The sequence below is a fragment of the Ichthyophthirius multifiliis genome, assembly GCF_000220395.1.
Source record: "Ichthyophthirius multifiliis unplaced genomic scaffold scaff_1120509251368, whole genome shotgun sequence".
Lineage (NCBI taxonomy): Eukaryota > Ciliophora > Oligohymenophorea > Hymenostomatida > Ichthyophthirius > Ichthyophthirius multifiliis.
This window is the reverse complement of record NW_004085941.1, coordinates 43,454-63,278: the sequence shown is the minus strand read 5'-3', so window position 1 is coordinate 63,278 and position 19,825 is coordinate 43,454. Positions and strand designations below refer to the sequence as shown.

Sequence of the window (19,825 nt, the reverse complement as noted above, 5' to 3'; positions counted from 1 at the left end):
TTATCATTTTAGGCTTAATTTTAAATGATTTTAATAATTTAAGATGTTCATATAAATTTCTATTTTCAATCTCCATTATATATTTACTTTATATAAAGTATATTAGGCTATTTATTAATTTTCTTATTATTATAATAGGATTTATTGTTTTAATTTATATATTCTTTCAAACAAAAAAAGATAATTTTTAATTTTATTTTTAGAATGCATAATGAAATATATAAAAAATATAATATTTATAGAAACAAAGATATATTAGATAATATTTTATTATAATTAAAAATAAAATATAAAAAATAATAATATTAATTTATATAAGATACTTATATAAAAAATCTAAAAATAATTAAAAAATAAAGATTAGTATTAATTGAAAAAGTAAAAATAATACAATAATAATGGCATGAATACTAAATAATAAACTATTAAATTATTTTTTAATAAAATCATAATATAATTTTATATATAAATATAAATATAAATTATAAAATTACAAATTTTTATAATATTTATAATTTTAAATTTTTTACATATTTTATTTTTATTATTTAATTCACTAAAAACTCTTAACTGGTTGTATAGGAATGTTTTTTACCCTTAATTTTCTTTTTAATAATTTCCATTCTAAACTTGCATTTTATCAATAGTTTATATAATATTTATGTTTGCAGTTATTGTACTAATATTATTATTTAAATCTTCGATATTAAAAATTGCAGAATATTTTGGTGTAAATGGCATATTAGTTGAATATTAATCATATTTATCGATAAAAGAAGATTCTTTTTATGCTGAAAAAGCAGTATTAAAACTTTATTTATATTCGTAAATTTTATTTATTTTATGGTTATTTTGATTGTTATTTTAATTTTTAAAATTATTGGAAGTATTTAATTTTTATCCAACCTAAAAGAAATTAAAGAAAAATATAAATTTATATAAATGTATTTTTTTTTAATAAAAAAAAAAGATTTACTTATTCATTTTAAGTTTTATATTCTTCAGGGATAGTAGATAAACGATTTAATTTATCATCTAAATTATTGATTTTATTCTAATAATAAAAATTATTAGATTCATAATATTACATATTTTATCTTGTTTTTTCCAATACTTATTAAATTTGTTATCCCAAATCAACTTTTTATTAACTTTCTAACTTCAATCTGTTCTCTTCTTATTATTATTATTATTATTATTAATTAGAAATTTATTAAAACACGCTTTTTTCATAAACAAGTATTTTATCAGAAGATAAAGGAAGTATAGATTAACAAATTCCTTAAAAAAAATAAAAATTATTATCTTCCAAAAGAATATTTTTAAGAAAATCGCGTAAATTTTAAGAATATAAAGTTTTTGAATCATCTATAAGTTAATTTATCTTATAAAAATTAACCCTAAATGTACTTTTATCATAACAAATTTAACAAAAATTCTTACAAAGAGAAACTGCTTATAATGCTGTCATTCCTATTGAAAATATTTCTCCTTTTAAATCCTATTAAGGATTTCTATTTTAAAATTTTAATTAAGAAAACAATTATGGACTAAGAAAACAATCATCAGTCATATTATTTAATACTTGAATATATTAGGAATAAGGCTAAGGATGGATATACACTTCACCTAATTTTATACATCCGTATTTATCAATTAAAACGTTATAAGGGCGAATATCTCCATGCACAATTTATTTTTATTAAAAATAATCTACTAAAGATAAAAGACTATGTATTATATACCATATTTCATTTTCTGTATAATGCAATTTTTTGGGATTATTCTTCGATCGTTTTAAAATATCTTATTTTAGATTTTAGTTCAAATATTAATAATAAAGATTTACTTTTTCAGTTGGAGAACATATCTATTCGGAACTTACTAATGTAATATTTTATAATTTCAAAAGATTTTTATGATTTAAGTTTGTGCGGGTTTGTAATGTTTCTAATGAATTTTATTCCGTTAATTGTTTTTAGATTTTTGCAAAATTTTGTAAGCTTTTGTTGCATTAGTAAATTGTAGTTTCTCCATATCTTTAATCAAACATTTAAGTTATTTCTATATATTAAGATTAATTAAATTCATTTTCTTTTTTAATATTTATATTTAAGCTACTTCCCATATATTTTTGATTTTTTCTCTTTACTAAAATTACTAATTTTGTATATGTGTAATTATTTTATATTTTAATGTAAATATAGTAATAATAATATGTATCAGATATATATTTATAATATAAAAATATTAATTCTTTTTTTTATATATAATAATAAAAGATAATTGAATATTTTTTTTTTTTTTAAATAATTTTTATAATTATAACTATAAATAATATTTATATTTTATTTTTTCAATTAAATATATAATCAATAATATTATTATCAACTTTTTATCTATTACATTATAAATTTGGTTGTTTCTCTAACAGTCTCACTTAATTTACTTGTCTTTTATAATTAATATTAATAAAAATATAAAAAGAATATTTAATACCTAGCTTTCTAATTCATCTAGTAAAATTTATTATTTAATTTCATCATCTTCATCTTCATTCAAATCTAAATCACTAGATCTATTTATAGGAAACCTTTTTAATTAAAAAAAAAAATATATAACATAAAAAATAATTTTTTTAAAATAATAATCACCATGAACTATCTTAATTTTCAATCATGTCAAATATATAACTCTCGGTACCACTAAATTCCGTTGGATCTTTTTAATAAAGATAAGAAATATAATAAACATAATTCCACATATAATGATTTGTTTTAATATGATATTAGAATCCTCCTCTAATACTATTAAGTGCCTTTTTATCAAATAATTCTCTAAAATAAATAAAAAAATATAAACATATATAAATATATGTTTTTTTTACTATTTAAATCCACAAACAAAACATTTTCCTTCAATATCTTCTTTTTTTTCATTTTCTTATTCTCTCAAATTACTAAAAGTATCAATAATAATACCAGCAACAATTTAAACTATAATAATGACAACAATAATAAGAAATCCATTATCAAATAAAAGCCTTTCCCATCTATAAATATCATCTTGTCCTTCATTATCAAACGTACTTAGAATATAACCTCCAATACCTCCATTAGACTATACATATATTTAAATAAAAAAAATAAAAATAAAAAAATTTAATACCTTAAATGTTTAATCAATCAAAAGCATATAACAATAAATCATTTAATTGCATTCACCTTTAAGATCTTTTTCGCCATTAAAGAATTAGAATGCAATAAGACTAAAAAACCATACAAAAATCAAATAGAGCATATAAGTTAAAGCTAACTATTTTTTAGGACCCCAAACAGCCATAATAACACTTTTAAGTGTAGGGAATCTAATAAGAATTTCAGTTAAATGGAAAGTAAAAAAAAATGGATGATAGAATGTTCCAATAATAGAAAAAGCTCCATAGCTAATATAATATATAATTTCAATTTCTTAAAGTAGATCAATTAATACTATTGCCAATTTATAAATCCATAAAATAAAACGGATTATTAATGGAGGCATTTCTGGAACTAATTTATTCTTTTTGTCTTTACTCCAAGCCCTTTTTATTAATAATGGCAAGTTTTTTATTAAAAAGAAAGATACAACAAACATACTACAGCACGTCATCGCTAAGCCTAAACCAATTATTATACTTTAGGTTTTTTGGCTATTATATTCAGCCTTTATTTATTTTTATTATACATATATATAAATATAAATAAGTTGGTTTTTTATTACATTCATAAATAGATGTTGATCTGAGAATCTATCACCATAGGCATCTGTAAATGTAAAAAGAATAAATATATTTAGTATTATTGTCATTATAAAAGCCAAATCTTTCCATAATTTTACATAATTAGCGAAAAGTGCCAAAAACCTATTTTATGAGAAAAATTTGTTTAGTTCTTCTTCTTAAATACAGACTTCAGTTAAATATTTTGCTTATTACATTAAGCCAAAAACTTTAGCTTTTTCCTTTTTTATTTATATAAAACAATAAATATATGTAAAAAACTAAAAAAAAAACATTAGATCTGTCAATATTTTCATGAAATTCAGTTTTTTTTTCTTTAGGTAATCTATGAACATAAGGTAATAAAATATAATAGATAGTTTCTAATTTATTATTTCTAAGAATTTCAATATGTGCAGTATTTTTTTAGAAGAATTTAACAGCTTTAGTGAGTATTTTTTTTAAATTATTCTTATAAAAGTTATTGCTATTTTTTATTTGCCAATTCTTAATCTTCTTCATTTTTTCCGATTTTTTTTACTTATTCGGCCGTATATTATTACATCATTTAAGCAGTCTTAATACCACTTTCAATAAAAGACATTGCAAAAGAAACAATTTATCCAATAATATTATCTCCAGTAAGGAATGCCCAAATAGGATTTTTTTATGCTTATAAAGAGTTCTTCATTTGATCTTTATAGCATGTTACTATGTGCCCTTCTAGTTTTTCACCAGATTCGATTATGTAACTAAATATGATATATAAATAAAATCCATTTTAAAGAATAAGTGAAAAATAATCTTCCCCAATTTTTTTTTTATATTTCTTAACCCTCAGCACTATTAATGTCAATGTTTATTGTATTTAGTGATTTCATTGTGTATTCTCCTTTATGTATAATCATGAATTTTGTATAAATATCAACAATTCTTTTCTCGAATGTATCAATTTATATACTTCTTGCAATTTTTTTAATTTATTAATTATCCGTTTTCAATTACCTTCCTTCTAATAAACTAAGGACAAGAACTAAACACTTTTTTTTTATTAAAGTATTTAAAATAATAATAATAATAAAAACCTTATTTTATAAACGAGCAACCATCCAATTATCTAAAGGCTCGTCAGGAGCTTAATTCGTAGATTTAGCAACAGAAATAGCTTTAGAACGAGATCCTCTTTAAGATCCATATTAAGATTTTTATTTTGAAGTAAATTAACTCTTTTATTAATTAATTTTTTTAAAAAAAATAAAAAAATAATAAAAATTTTTACTTTGCTTTCATCAGAAACTACTTTTTTTTTGAATTCTCTATCCAAAATATCAATAATAACTTCGAAAAACTTACTTCCAGAAACTGCTTTTTGATTAAGATAGCATGGACCTTAGACTAATTCAGAAAGAGTATCAATACATCTATTCATATTATCGTAATATTATTTAGTTCCTCCTTCGAAGTAATAAGCCTTTAATAAATCAGCCAAATATGAAATCATATCATGTTTTTATCTCAAATTAAACTAATCTCTTATATAGTTTTACATTTCTAAATAATGTCCTTCTACGCATTATTTAAGAAATTCTAAAATATTTTCTAATATAACCATATCCTATGAATGTGTGAAACTTGAAGAAGCATCTTCATCATCACCTCCACCTTCATCTTCTAATTAAGAAATGCCTTCTTGTAAATCATCTTGCTATATAGTTGATGAATATTTACGTTCTTTTTATAATTATTATCTTTTTTTATAACGAGCTTCTTATTCAACATATTCAATTTATTTTTTAATAAAATAATGAAATTTTTTAAATATGAGTTCAGTCTATAATTAAATAAAATATAAAATATATATATATATAAATATATATATACATATATATATATATATATATATATATATGTATATAAAATATTATTACTTTGCTTTAATTAATGAAAAATTCATAAATTGTTTTTTAAACTCTTACATTACCATTTTTAAGTAAAGTGTTAATAAATAATAAGAAATTAATATATAACTCTCCATCTAATAAATGAGAATGTTCAGAAATAACAATTAGAATCATTTAAGTAGCTCCTAATTTATCTAATTAATTTTATCTACTAATCATTTCTTCCTTGTCTTTTTCCACAATACTTCTAAGTACAGTTAGTAAAGTAAGAGTTGTTTGTTTACTTTTTTTATCATTTAAACTAAATTGAAGAAATTTAATGAATTTTTTAAGAATTAAATTAAGATCGAGTTTTGGATCTATTTATTTGTTTATTTCTTTATCAACGTAAAGTTCAACATTTAAAATTGCATCAGCAAACGCTTTTACCTCTTTTTCAATTAATTTATTTATAAATTCTGAATTATTTAAAGCATAAACAAATGTATTCCATTTAAATTCTAAAAAACTACATGTTTAATCTTTAAAAATAGAAAATGCATTTATATTTTTTCCATTAATTATTCTTTCTGAAGATCTTTATTAAATTTATTATTGATCTTATTATATATTTTTTGAAAAATTGACTTCTTTTTTCTTATTAAAGGAAGTTCGAGGTTCTTAGTTTGTTTTTAAAATCGAATTATTTTATCTTTATATATTTTATTATTATTATTATTGTTATATTAAGTCTTTTTTGATTTTAATTAATTTTTCATTTTCAGAATTTTAAGAAGATTGTGAAGATTTTTAACTATTTTATTATTCTTCATCTGAAATAATATAATTATCCATAAAATCATCAATATCATTATCAAAATCATCAAACATATTATTACTTGAACTTTTCATAATTAAAAATTATCTATTTAATTAATCTGCTCTTTAATTTATTTCCTCACTAAGTCTTTTTTTTATTTTTTTACATTTTACCATTTTTATTTTGCACACTTTCATAAAATCTTTCAATGCAATAAAATCCTTCCTTTCCTAAATATCTATCATCATTTATTTTTCTTATTATTTATCCCCTTTTTTCACTTTTAAATACTTCTCATAATAAGCTAAGAAAAGTCCCACTACATTCACATATATATAATCAATATAATTTACTTTTAAATATTATTCTTAAGTTTCATTAAGTCTCTGTCCTTCTTTTTGTGCAAAAACAGCTATCTATTTCTATGTATAAGATAATTCATTATTACTAAGATCTTCTAAAGAACTCGAATCTGAAAAGATGTGCACAATTTTAATAAAATCAGCAACAAAAGGTTTAAAATATGAAAAACCTTATTTTTTAAAAGTTATATCGAAATTATTTTCTAACTATTCTTCAAAGCTAACAAAATAATCTTCCTTTAACAAAATATCTAAACAGTAATTAAAAGTAAATGATTTTTTTAATTTCGCAACACTAATATTGAATTAATCGGCATCAATTTAAACAAACACAGGGTCTTCATTTTCTATATTAGCCTATAAAGTTGCAAAAAGCAAACATTTTAGTAATTAAGCATGATATTTAAATGGTTCATCAATATAAGTATCATTAAATGAATTTTAAGATAGTTTTTATATCAAATTTTAATTCTCAAGTTTCCCCACATCATCGAAATAAAGCTATAGATTTGAATTATTTTTTACCCCATCAGTATACGTTAATTTGAACTCTTTTTCTGATAAACCATCCATTGGAAGGAATGAATTTAAAACAAGTAATTAGTTTTCGAATATCATTTTTGATTTTACTTTTTATATAGTTATTAGAAAATCTAAAAAACGAACTTATCTTCCTTCATGTTCTATCAAAGAAAGCATTATTTCGACCATTTCAATATCTAAATTTTATACTAAATCACCATTATCCTTATATATTTCACACAGAAGTTCTATTTAACCTAAGTCGAATTATAAATGGCTTATTATTACATTCTAAAATTGATGAATTAACAACTAATTTTCAACATTATTTTATACAAATCTCCTCAAATATTAAAAGGAAGAATAGAACAGATCATATAATAGTTCTTTGGATCTAATCGTATATACATCACTCATAATAATTTCAGTAAAATGTTACATCCCTTCTTAAATTAAATTAAGAATAGGCTCATATATTTTAATAAACTTGTGAATTTTTTATTTTTAAGGATCTATTTCATCTTAAACGACATATATTTCATTATTTTCGATTCTTATTTACAAATAAAGTCCGTTATTTATTGTTTTTATCAAATTTTGTAATTTATAAACACAATTTTCCTCTACAATGAAATTATTCTTCGAATCATTTGTCTTTTCTAATGTTTAAAACCATATTTCACTTTTTTCTGTATATTTATATAATTCATGAAGTTTTTATTCTAAAAACTTGAAAAGAATAGTCTTATCTTGATCGAAAATTATTTACATTTAAGCTAAATTTTCTATTAACTCGATTCTTTAATTAAATAATCTCATCATTATATTAAGTACACTTTTTTCTAACTCCGGATCGTGTATTTATAAAAAAGAACATAATAATGAAGGAAGAGTAGAAACAGACGGTTAACCTATTTTTTCATTTTTCATTTTCTTAACTGATATAGTCATTAGGGTGTCAAAATCATGCATTTTATCACTTTTATTATCATTTTAATATTCTTTAAAGTTAGTTGTTGCTTCTTATTTTACTATCTACATTGGATTTAGATTAAATAATTAGTTTTCATCCATATCTGCATATTATTTATCTATATCACGTATTCCTGTTAATGATATTCTTGGCAATATACCTATTCCTTTAGTTTCAAACATATAATTCCACCAACGATTAAAAGCAACATCTATTGAAATCATAGGATTTAATATTTATTATGTTTTATCTTTTTTGCCAGATACAAAACTTGAAAAAATATTATTTTTTGAAGCTGATGGTTATTATAGTGATTATTATTAAGAAGTTTATTTACCTTATTTTTATTCTTATTATTAGGATTTTTAGATAAATGTACTTTTTTTGGTTTATTAAGCAACTATTGGACCTTTTGTTTGTATTTAATTATTCCTATTTGGATCATTTAAATTATTAATGTTATTTTGATCTGCATGTGGGTTAAGGTTTTAATTTAATTATTTTCCTGCTTATAATAACATTTCATTATTGTAATATTTTTCTTATAATTTTTCAGTCTAGTTATTTTTTTTTTTGTATATTTATAATCATTTTTTTTTTACTGTTGAATCTTATAATTCACAACATTCTTTAAAATAAAAAAGAGAATTAGTAATTAGATAATTTTAATGGAAATAAAGAAATTTATTTAATACATCGCAAATCTTCATCTTTAATTAAATTTCATTCTATATTAAATAAGAATCTTCATGTATGATACTTTCCAAATAATTATTAAGAGCCGAAAAACCTTTCATAATAGGATTTTTAAACAATAAATTATCATCAATACTAGAAAATTCAAACATTCCTGAATTTTGATGAGCGTCTCCATCTTAATCTTTGTTGTTTTCAGAAGAAGCTATTAATTCAACTATATATATATATTTTAATAATAAAATAAATAAAAAAATTACTTAAATTTTTGAAAAAATCAGTAATTCCACAAAATCCAGAAGTAAGATTCTATACAACATCGGTTAATTATTTATTATTTTATGAGTTTTTCTCTTACAAATACATAGCTGCCATAAACTTAATATTATTTTTATCATATTAAAGAATTCTTAACAAACAATGTAAAATATCAGCAAAATCATCTTCCTTTTAAACAATTTCATAAACATCCAATTATAATAACAAATCAAGCATTTCAGTTACTGTAAGTAAAAGTACAGAAGAGCAAATGTCATTTGGAGATACTTGATTTTCTGGATTATTTTTTTTAATATTAATTTTTTCCCCATCTTATTAATCAATGTTATTATTAATTTAAGGTTTAAAAATTTCTATCTAGTTTTCAATATTTTGGTATACTTTTTCTATATAAAATTTCAAATTTTGTAAAAGATTTTAGTAATCAGAAACTTCGTTTTATATTGATTCCCTGAGAGCCAAAACATGCATTTCTTGCGTTTACTAACCAATCAAAATATCATTAAAAAGCCTACAATAGTTCGGTTTTTAGCTTCTACATAAAGGCTCATGATCAATATAAAGACTCATTGAAAGTCTACAAAGACAAGAACATAGTTTAGATTATAATTAACTATCATCATTATTGACCCATATTTATTTAAATAAAAGATCTTTTCTAAATTAACCTTATAACTCTTATTTCCATAAAAAGTTTCTTCCTTTAGAAAGATTCGAATAAAAAATTAATTACTAAGAAATCAAATTCCATTCTTATAAGCTAGCAGGTTTAATTAATTCCCCATTTTATGAAAATATATTTTCTTAATTCAAATCATTTTTCATACAAGAGAATTTTTTATATAATTTGAATATATTTTCCTAATTAATAGTAATTCCTTTGTCCTTATATATACAAATATCACTCAGAAATCTTAAATAATCCGCTTTTCTTAAGGCTTTATCATCCCAAATTAAATTCATGAAATAGTTTAGTAAATTAATCGGCCTACAATTCAATTTTTCATGCTAAGTAAATGGTATTTTCCTGAATTCTTTGCTTTCTTTATATTTACGAGGATTTCCATCATAAAGATTAATGAGAAATTTGACAGTTTTAGAATAATCTTCTTTTATGTAATAGTTTTATTAAAAATCGAATTATATTTATAGATTCTCATTCAATTTCTACAAAAGGAGTTTATTTTATTTACAAATATTGGACATACAATTTATTGCAGCAGGTATATATTTACAATGTAATTAAAAAAAAGGAAGTAAATCGAAAATATAAATCTAGTTAGTCTCATTTTCATTACATATATTTTATAATAAACTATATATTTGGATACAAAATTTCACTTTTATAGCTAGAAAATGCATATATTCTTTTTCATTTTTTTTTATTTTTTAGCTTTAGGATTATTCAGACTGTTCTGTTTTAAATTATTATAAGTTTTAACTATTTTATTGATTTTATTAGTGTTGTTATTATTATTATTATTTATTAAAATATATTTATTTGAATTTCTACCACTCATCAAGCTCGCTTTTTTAAAGAGCAAGTTCAAGAATCTTTATTAAAATATCAATATAATATTATTCTTTTAATAATTTTTATCGAGATTTGTTTGAACTTCCATATTTTTAATTTGGTGAATTATTATAAGCCTTATTATTGCAAAATTGAGTCAACTTATATATACATTTAGCCGCACTTATAATTTTTTTTTATAAAAGAAACATTATTTGCGTATCTTTTTAACGTTCTTAAGTTTCTTCCAATTAGCAAGCAATTTTTACCAAATAAGAAAAACAACTCACTACATAATTGATTTCAAAAACATCATTTTTATCTGCCAAATGTAGTTTAAAAAGCATTTTTTCATCTTCTTAATACTATAAAGTTGGATAGTCTACTTTTCCGACATTTGGCCCAAGATTATTTGTAAAAATGTCCACAAATAAATTATATCGATTATTTTTTAAAAACACAAAAGCCTACAAACTCACATATTTCGACTTTTCAAGCATTTATGTAGTATTCAAACATGTAAATTCAAATAAATTAGTTTCATCAGGCACTTCTTTTAATATAAGTTAATAATAGTCATTTATATTATCTGATTTTTTGCCAATTTAATCATCATTGGTTTCTCGGCGTTCAACAGATAAGAAAAAACCGGATGATAAATGTTTTAAACGGTAGTATTTTCCGTATTAAATGTATCCCCCGGCATTTACTTATTCACTTTCAATTAACCACATACCAAATGTATTCCCAGAATATTATTCATAACTTTATCCTCTATTTGTACTTAAAACCTTTAGTTCTAAATTCTCTTTACTAAGCCAAGTATTTAAATTAAGTGATGAGAAAACATACTTTAAAATAAATATATATACTAATAAAAAATATATATAGTTACCTTATCAACACCTTTTTATTTTCTTTAAACTCCTATTTAACAGGCACTTTCGGAATGATGAATCCACACAACATCTCCGCAAAGTAAATACTTCCAATTTTCCTAATATTATTCTTAGAATAAATTCAATTTAAAATTAACATGATTTTCTTAAGATCCATTTAGTTCTCGTTTATCAATAGGTTTATCAAGATCATTATGTAAATTTACAATATTATTAGTTGTAATAGCGGTTTTTAAGTTATTCTCGTTTTAAGAAACATTAGTTTAAAGTTATCTTGTAGACGAACCATTAGTATATTATTAAACTTAATTAATTTATTATATTTATCCTTAAAATTAATTTTATTGTTAAGATTATTACATCTGAGATTAATTAGTAGATGGAGATGGCTATTTTAATAATATGATTTCCTCTGAAGTATTAATAAAAGTCATTTTATTATTAATATCTTAATATCTAGCTATATAGACAATTTCATTTGCAAAAATAGACTAATCTCCATCTTTTTAATATTTAAAAGTAGGTAAAATCTTAAACATAGTATTGTCAGAAGTATAATCATCTAAAGTAATCCTAAAATTTTCTTTCTCATATTTTGCTTCCATAGGTTTACAAGCTAACCATTTACAAGAATTTAAATGCAAAAGTTAAATTACGGAATTATAAGAAACTATGCTATTTGTTTATTTTTTAAAAGTATCAAAATTGGATTTATATTCATTCATTAAATGGCTTCTTTATTTTTCTATTTAGTCTTATTTATAATTTAATTTATTTTTTTCTTCATTTTCATCTGACCCTTCTGATTTTTCTTCCTAATTTTCGTTATTAATGCTTTTATTATTATTTAAATTTTTAGTATTTTTTTGATTTTCTTTTTTATTATTATTTAATTTTTCGCTTTCATCTTAGTCATTATATATTTCATCTTCATTATTCTTATCAGAATCTTAATCAGAATCTTCATAAGAATATTATTTTACGATTTTAAGCTTTTAAGAATTTGATAATTTAGGGAAAATCATAAATAAACAATTCGAAAATTTTAATTTTTTGATATCATTTCTCTTTTCTTTATTTTCTACATATTCATTTTTTTATTAATTTTTTTGAAAATCCTCTTCAGTTATTTATTTTAATGATCCTATATTTTAGTTATTATTTTATTATAACTTTTAACTATTTCGCTTTTACTTTTTCCTTTATTGAATATTATCTTTATATATCTTGAAACTTCGCAACATTACATTCTTTTTTACATGACCATCTACATATACAAACGCATTTTCATCTTTGAAGTGCGATATAGATATTGTAGATCCATATTTTATGTTTGGTAATTTTAAAAATTTTGATTGATTATATTCTTCGTTCATTAATATAAATATATATTTTATTTATATATATATTTTTTAAATATATTTATTTTAAAATTACTTTTTTTTAAATATAAATTTTGTAATGTATATAAAACATTTATATAAATTTATAAAATAATATTAAAAGTTATTTTTTTTTTTTTTACATATAAAAATAAATAAAACTATTTATTTAACCAAACTTATTAAAAAAAATAAAATACATATTATATTTCTTGAATATTCAAAATAAAGTTTTTATTTTACAAATAAAATATTAGTAAAGAGTTTTTGATAAAAACAATAATCCTTTATATTTTAATTTTCAATATTATTTTAATTAATAAAAAAAAAAAAAAATTATAAAAAAGTATATATTTTATTATTTCTTAAAAGATTTTAAGCTAAATATTAAAAATATGTTAAACTTATGAAAAAAATTTAAACACCTTAAATTTATAGTAATAGTCTTTGCTTATTAAAAAAGCAATAATTATAAAAATACATACATTTTAATTATAAAAAAAAACTTAAAATTAATAAATATTTTAAGAGCGAAATAAATTTTGCTTAAAAAACTTAATTTATTTAAATATATATAAATTTTATTTATTTATAAATTAAATACTGTAAATTAAGAGTTTTATCTGAAGTATTTAAACGAAGTAAATAATTTATTTATATTGTAACCATAAATTAAGATCATGTTTTATAATTGAACAATAAATAGTAAAATAATAATAAATAATTTATATTATTTTTATTATTAATAAAAGATATATAAAGAATAATAATATGTATTTATAAAAAATATATACATATAATTTAAATTTTAAAATAGTACATATATTAACAAGCAATTAATAATATTTTAAAGTTTTTAATTATTATAATTTCATCATTTATTCTTGATTTCTTGATTTTTTATTTTTATTTTATATTTAAAAAAAAATAAAATAAAAAAAAGAGTATATAATTAAAATAATATATTAATAATAAAATTAAAAAAAGTTAAATGAATCCATCAAGCAAGGTAGTTCTTCCAAAGTATTATGCAAAAATAAACTAATTAATGCCTAAAGAATATTGGAATTATGATGAATACGAAAATGAATGGGGGTTTAAATAAAATTTCAAATAAATATAAATATATATATATATATATATATTTATATATATATATATATTTAAACAATAAAATAAATAATAAAAATAGTAATTAAGATGACTATGAAGTAATTAGAAAAATAGGAAGAGGAAAATATTCTGAAGTATTTGACGGCATAAGTGTTTTAACCAAAAAGAAAATAATAATAAAAGTCCTAAAACCAGTAAAAAAGAGCAAAATAAAAAGAGAAATAAAAATTTTACAAATTCTCAAAGGAGGACCAAATATAGTTGAACTTCAAGATGTAGTACGGGATTCTGCATCGAAAACACCATCATTGGTTTATATAAAAATAATTTAAAAATAAATTTTCCTTTAAGATATTTGAATAAATAGAAAACATTGACTTCCGCAGTATGTTTCCAAATCTTTCAGATTACGAAATTAGATTTTATTTGTTTGAAATAATGAAAGCACTAGATTATTGTCATAGCAAAGGAATTATGCATAGAGATATTAAACCCCAAAACATTATTGTAGATCCCAAATAAAAGCTTCTTAAAGTCATAGATTGGGGATTAGCTGAATTTTATCATCCAGGATAAGACTATAATGTTAGAGTAAATATTTTTTTGTTTATAAATTTAAAATTTATATAAATAACTATATTTTTATCTTTTTTATTATTTTTGACTTTTATTTTAAACAAAAATTATTTATTTATTTTGAGAGGTCGCCTCTAGATACTTTAAAGGACCTGAACTTCTTGTTGATTAAAATTACTATGATTATTCTTTAGATATTTGGAGTACTGGAGCTATGCTTGCATCTATGGTTTCTTTTTTTTTTTTATTATTTTATTATTTTCTATTAATAAATATAAGATTTTTAAAAAAGAACCTTTCTTTTAAGGTTCTGATAATTATGATTAATTAGTTAAAATAGCTAAAGTTTTAGGAACTGAAGAACTTTATAAATATATTAAAAAATATGATTTGATTTTAGATCCAGCTTATAATAAAATATTGGGAAAGTAAATATTTATATCTTTTTTTTTTAATAAAAAATATTAATATTATTAGTTATCCTAAAAAACCATGGAATAAATTTGTTACTGATGAAAATAGACATCTTTGTAATGAATAAGCAATAGATTTATTATCAAAAATGCTTGTTTATGATCATGTATATTTAGAATTATAAATAATCTACTTATTTATTATTAATTTATTAGGCATTAAGAATAACCCCAAAAGATGCTATCGAACATCCTTACTTTGATGTAATTAAAAATAATATGAATTAGATGAATACAAATGGAAATTGAAACAAAATAAAATAAAATAATATATAAAAATAAAAAAAAAATTATAAATATTATTGATTAATTTTAAAAAAAAGTAAAGAAAAATATTTTATTTTTAAAGCAATTTTAATAAAATATAAAAAAAATTTATATATTTTAAGATAACATATAAATTATAAAGTTATTATGTTATTTTAAATTTTAATTAAACTTATATTTTTTTAAAAAAAATCATATTATTTTATTTACTTGAAGAAAAATATATTTTTTTAAAAAATATTTTTATTAAACTTATATATTTTTTTTAAACTTTTAATTTAAATATTAAATTATAACTATAAAAATAATTAAATATTAAAATTATAAATAAAAAATTGTCAACTAAATACATTATAATAATATAAAATCAATTAATATTGGATATAAATAAATATTCTAATCATTTAATTAATTTTATTCTATAAAAAAAAATCATTCTGTTTTTTAAATTTATTTTAAATCATATGTCGGTTTTTCATAAATTTTTGAATTATTAGTCTAATCTTAATCAGATTACAATTAAAGTTTAAGTTTAGTAAAAAGAATAATAACCATAAATAAGAAATATAAAGCCATAACAATTATGACAATATAAACCTAAAATTAACTCCAGTCAATACTATCTGGCACTTGAATATAATAATTAACTCCAATAATAATTGCTGAAAGTATACTCAAAAGTGTAATTTCAATTTTACCAATAGTAAAATTGCCCATAATTTATTTATTATAAGAAAGTTTAAGTAACGGTATAATAGCAAAAGGTAATTATATAGCCTATAAAACATTCAAATAATTATTAAAATCTTAATTACTATCACCCAAAAAAGCAATAAGTATAGAAGGTACAATAGCAACCAATCTAGTAAAGAAAGCTCTTTTAAATTTACCAACATTAAATTTAATAAACCCTTACATTACATATTAACCTGCCAAAGTGCCTGTAATAGTAGAAGATTATCCAGCTGCTAAAAGTCCCACTCCCCAAATATATTTAGCATAAATTCCAAAATGAGAATCTAAATAATCCCCAGCTTATGTTAAATCAATATCTGGACCACCACCAGGGACATACCAAAAAGCAAAAGTCCCAATAACAGCCATACTAATAAAAAAGGAAACAAGAAGTGAAATTCCCGTTTCTATTTTAAAATAGAAAATAGATTTTTTCAACAAGCCAATATTTTATTTGTGAATTTTTTTCTCTTAAACTAAAGATGAATGCAAATATAAATTATGCGGCATCAAAACAGATCCAATAAGTCCCACCATTTACTACAATGCAGAATTAGGAACATAAGGTATAAAAATACCTTTAAAAAGTTCTTTTGGATCAGGTTGAATTAATCCAAGTTCAATAAAAAAAGAATAGCCATGATTCCTATTAAAAAAGGCAAATAGAAATTCCAATTTTCTTTATCCAATTTATTTTATTAAAGAATAAACATTGTCGAAATAATAGTGCATAATACTCCTATCCAGATTTTTAATCCAAATAAACATTCAAAGCATATGCACTTCCTAAAACCTCCTATACATCACTCCCCATTATTGCTATTTCGCACATACTCCATAATAAAATTGATGTTTTACGAGAATAATACACTCGGCATAATTTAGCCATGTCTTTCCCGGCTACTAAACCTAGCGTCATAGCACGGTTTTAGAAAAAATATCCTAATAATGTTGACAAAAATAATACCCATAGTAAATGGTATTTTCCAGATGTTCCTGAATCTATATCTGCTGATAAATTCCCTGGATCTAAATAAGCAATTGATACGAGAAGACCTGGACCAAAATATAAAAATAATTCCCTTAATGAAAACTTAAAAGAATTATCATCGCTGATTTCTAATGGTATTTACATCATTCAATTTTTTTAATATTTTAGTTTTGTTTTTATAATAATTTATTTATTTTTTACTATTTTATAAAAATATTAAATAATTAGAATAAACTTATTATATATATATATATTTTTTAATTTTATATTTATTTATGTTTTAAATAATTATAATATCAAAAGAATTTTTGCAGAAATAATAAAAATATATTTAAATTTAAAAATTACAAAAAAATTAATATATTTTTTTTATCTTTATTTTAGATATATTTATTTATTAGTTAAAAAGCATTTTTATATTTTTGTAAATAAATAGAATTTATTATACATATCAAAATAATAAAATATTATAGAATAGATATATTAAATAATTAAATAAAAATATAAGAAATATTTATAATATAATAAATAATTTAAATATATAGATATTAAATTTTTTTTTGAATTTTAATATTAGAATAAAAACTTTATAAATGAAAAAAATTATAACTTAAATATTTATAACTATTATTATGATTATTTAATTAATTAAAATAAAATAAATAAATTTTTTTGTTTCATTATTTTAAAGATATATAATTTTATTATTATTTTAGTATCATATAATTTTTAAAAAATTCTTTTATTAAATATGTTTTTAATGTTTAATAAAAAAAATTAATTTAAATATTAATTTAAATTTATTTAATTAAATATTTATATTTAATTAATAAAAAGAAATATTCTTAATTATTAATAAAAACACCTTTAAATTAACATAAATGTTTATTTAATATATTTAAATAGAGATATAAATATAATTGCGTTTGATTACCTAACAAATTTCAATTAAAGTATTATTATTTTTTTTGAATATTTAAAAATATTTTATGATATTAAATAATCTATTAGAATCTTTGCACTAAATAAAAATTAATCTTTTGAAAATAATGTTTTTTTTATAATAAAGGTTTAATAGATTTTTATTTTATAAATAAACCTAATTGATTTAATTAAACTATGTAATAAAAATTTAATTGTTTTTATGAAAATTTTAAATTTTAAAATAATATTTAATATAAGTTCAATTCTGATAGTTAAACATAATATAATAAATTAAATTTTATAATTTATAAATTATTTTTCTTAAATTAAAATGAATTTTAAATAAAATTAATATAGTATTTTAATTAAAAAAAAAACTTAATAAAATATAATATATAAAAAATAAAAGAAAAAAATTAATTTTTATTTAATATAATTATATATATTTTTTTAAATATATAATAATAATCAGAGAATATTAATTTAAATAATAGGAATATAAATAATTTATATAAATAAATATATAAAAAACATTTTTTTATTATTAATTATATTTATAAATAAACTATAACTAGAATATTATTATTATACTCAATATATTTAAAATTATAATAAATTTTTAAACAAATGCTAATATTTAATAAAATAAGATATTAATTAAAAAACTGAAAAAAAAAAATTAATTTTTATATTTAGTATATTGTTTCTTTATATACTTTTGTGCATAATAGTATATAAATAAAAAAATTTATCAATTATAAATATCATAAAAAAAATAATTATATAATTTATACCATATAAAATTAGCCTAAAATCATTTAATAAAATATTTGAATTTATATTAATTTTAATATTATATGTATATATATAATAAAAATGTATAACTATATAAAAGTAATATATTAAAATTAAATTAATTAGTTTCATTTAATTATAATAAAAAATTTTTTATTTATATAACAAATTAAAAAATATTATTATTAAATATTATATATCTTTAATATATTATTTAAATAACATAATAATTATAATTTTTTATTAAAATTAAAAAATATTTAAATGATAATTATAAATTATTAAGTTTCTAATTGTAAAAAAAAAAAATAAAAAAAAAAATTAAATTAATAAAATATATATTAAATTTTGCAAGAATAATTAATAAATAAATAAAAATATTTAAACTTATATTATTAAAAAATTAATATATATGTAAATTATTATTATATAAAAAAATTATTATAATTTTGATTATTATCATTTTATTTATAATAATTTTTTTTTTTTTTATTTTTAATATTTTTAAAGTTATTTTTATTAAAATATTTATATTTATTATAAGTATATATACTATTATTATATAATTTTTATTATTATTATTATTATTATTATTATTATTATTATTATTTTTAATAAATAATTTTTTTTTTATTATTATTATTAAATATTTATAATCTTAATATTTTATTGATAATATATGTATATCTATTATTTTTTTATTTATTTTTTTATATTAATAATTATTATAATTTTTTTTTTTTTTTTTTTTATAAAAAAAATTATATCTTTTAAAATAAATTTTTTAATATTAAAATATCTTTACATTTATTATTCATATTTTTTAAATATTTTTTTTTATTTTTTCCATTATATTTTATACAAA

General features: G+C 18.7%; 3 protein-coding genes across 3 annotated transcripts, besides 19 other annotated features; 1 reads left to right on the top strand and 2 right to left on the bottom strand. All coding sequences in view use genetic code 6, as the record gives it.

Moving 5' to 3' along the window:
- Positions 1-435: 435 nt before the first annotated feature.
- Positions 436-481: a microsatellite.
- A 1,906-nt stretch (positions 482-2,387) lies between these two features.
- IMG5_190300 (MIR domain protein) lies at positions 2,388-13,080 on the bottom strand (the record flags this gene model as incomplete). Its single annotated transcript, XM_004025138.1, has 18 exons — positions 2,388-2,453; positions 2,500-2,593; positions 2,655-2,837; positions 2,888-3,120; positions 3,169-3,705; positions 3,763-4,002; positions 4,302-4,512; positions 4,766-4,800; positions 4,846-4,986; positions 5,040-5,431; positions 5,522-5,591; positions 5,689-6,473; positions 6,603-8,612; positions 8,943-9,230; positions 9,274-11,656; positions 11,701-11,867; positions 11,991-12,497; positions 12,738-13,080. 18 exons carry the CDS (start codon positions 13,078-13,080, stop codon positions 2,388-2,390), a joined length of 8,685 nt encoding a protein of 2,894 aa, XP_004025187.1.
- Positions 5,614-5,676: a microsatellite.
- A 5-nt stretch (positions 13,081-13,085) lies between the features above and the next one.
- Positions 13,086-13,156: a microsatellite.
- Positions 13,089-13,134: a microsatellite.
- Positions 13,104-13,156: a microsatellite.
- A 921-nt stretch (positions 13,157-14,077) lies between these two features.
- Positions 14,078-15,497, top strand: IMG5_190290 (protein kinase domain protein; the record flags this gene model as incomplete). The annotated part of the gene is made up of 7 exons (XM_004025137.1): positions 14,078-14,181; positions 14,279-14,510; positions 14,551-14,790; positions 14,903-15,004; positions 15,055-15,203; positions 15,253-15,355; positions 15,405-15,497. The coding sequence occupies 7 exons, from the start codon at positions 14,078-14,080 to the stop codon at positions 15,495-15,497; spliced, it is 1,023 nt and encodes a 340-aa protein (XP_004025186.1).
- Positions 14,198-14,248: a microsatellite.
- Positions 14,204-14,249: a microsatellite.
- A 59-nt stretch (positions 15,498-15,556) lies between the features above and the next one.
- Positions 15,557-15,636: a microsatellite.
- Positions 15,637-15,731: 95 nt separating this feature from the next.
- Positions 15,732-15,781: a microsatellite.
- Positions 15,732-15,785: a microsatellite.
- Positions 15,786-15,793: 8 nt separating this feature from the next.
- Positions 15,794-15,851: a microsatellite.
- IMG5_190280 (natural resistance associated macrophage protein, putative) lies at positions 15,837-17,421 on the bottom strand. Its single transcript, XM_004025136.1, has one exon. It carries the CDS (start codon positions 17,016-17,018, stop codon positions 15,948-15,950), a length of 1,071 nt encoding a protein of 356 aa, XP_004025185.1. The 5' UTR covers positions 17,019-17,421; the 3' UTR covers positions 15,837-15,947.
- Positions 17,392-17,441: a microsatellite.
- A 299-nt stretch (positions 17,442-17,740) lies between these two features.
- Positions 17,741-17,795: a microsatellite.
- A 223-nt stretch (positions 17,796-18,018) lies between these two features.
- Positions 18,019-18,067: a microsatellite.
- Positions 18,052-18,103: a microsatellite.
- Positions 18,104-19,091: 988 nt separating this feature from the next.
- Positions 19,092-19,131: a microsatellite.
- A 125-nt stretch (positions 19,132-19,256) lies between these two features.
- Positions 19,257-19,286: a microsatellite.
- Positions 19,287-19,398: 112 nt separating this feature from the next.
- Positions 19,399-19,441: a microsatellite.
- A 72-nt stretch (positions 19,442-19,513) lies between these two features.
- Positions 19,514-19,605: a microsatellite.
- Between the last annotated feature and the right edge of the window lie 220 nt (positions 19,606-19,825).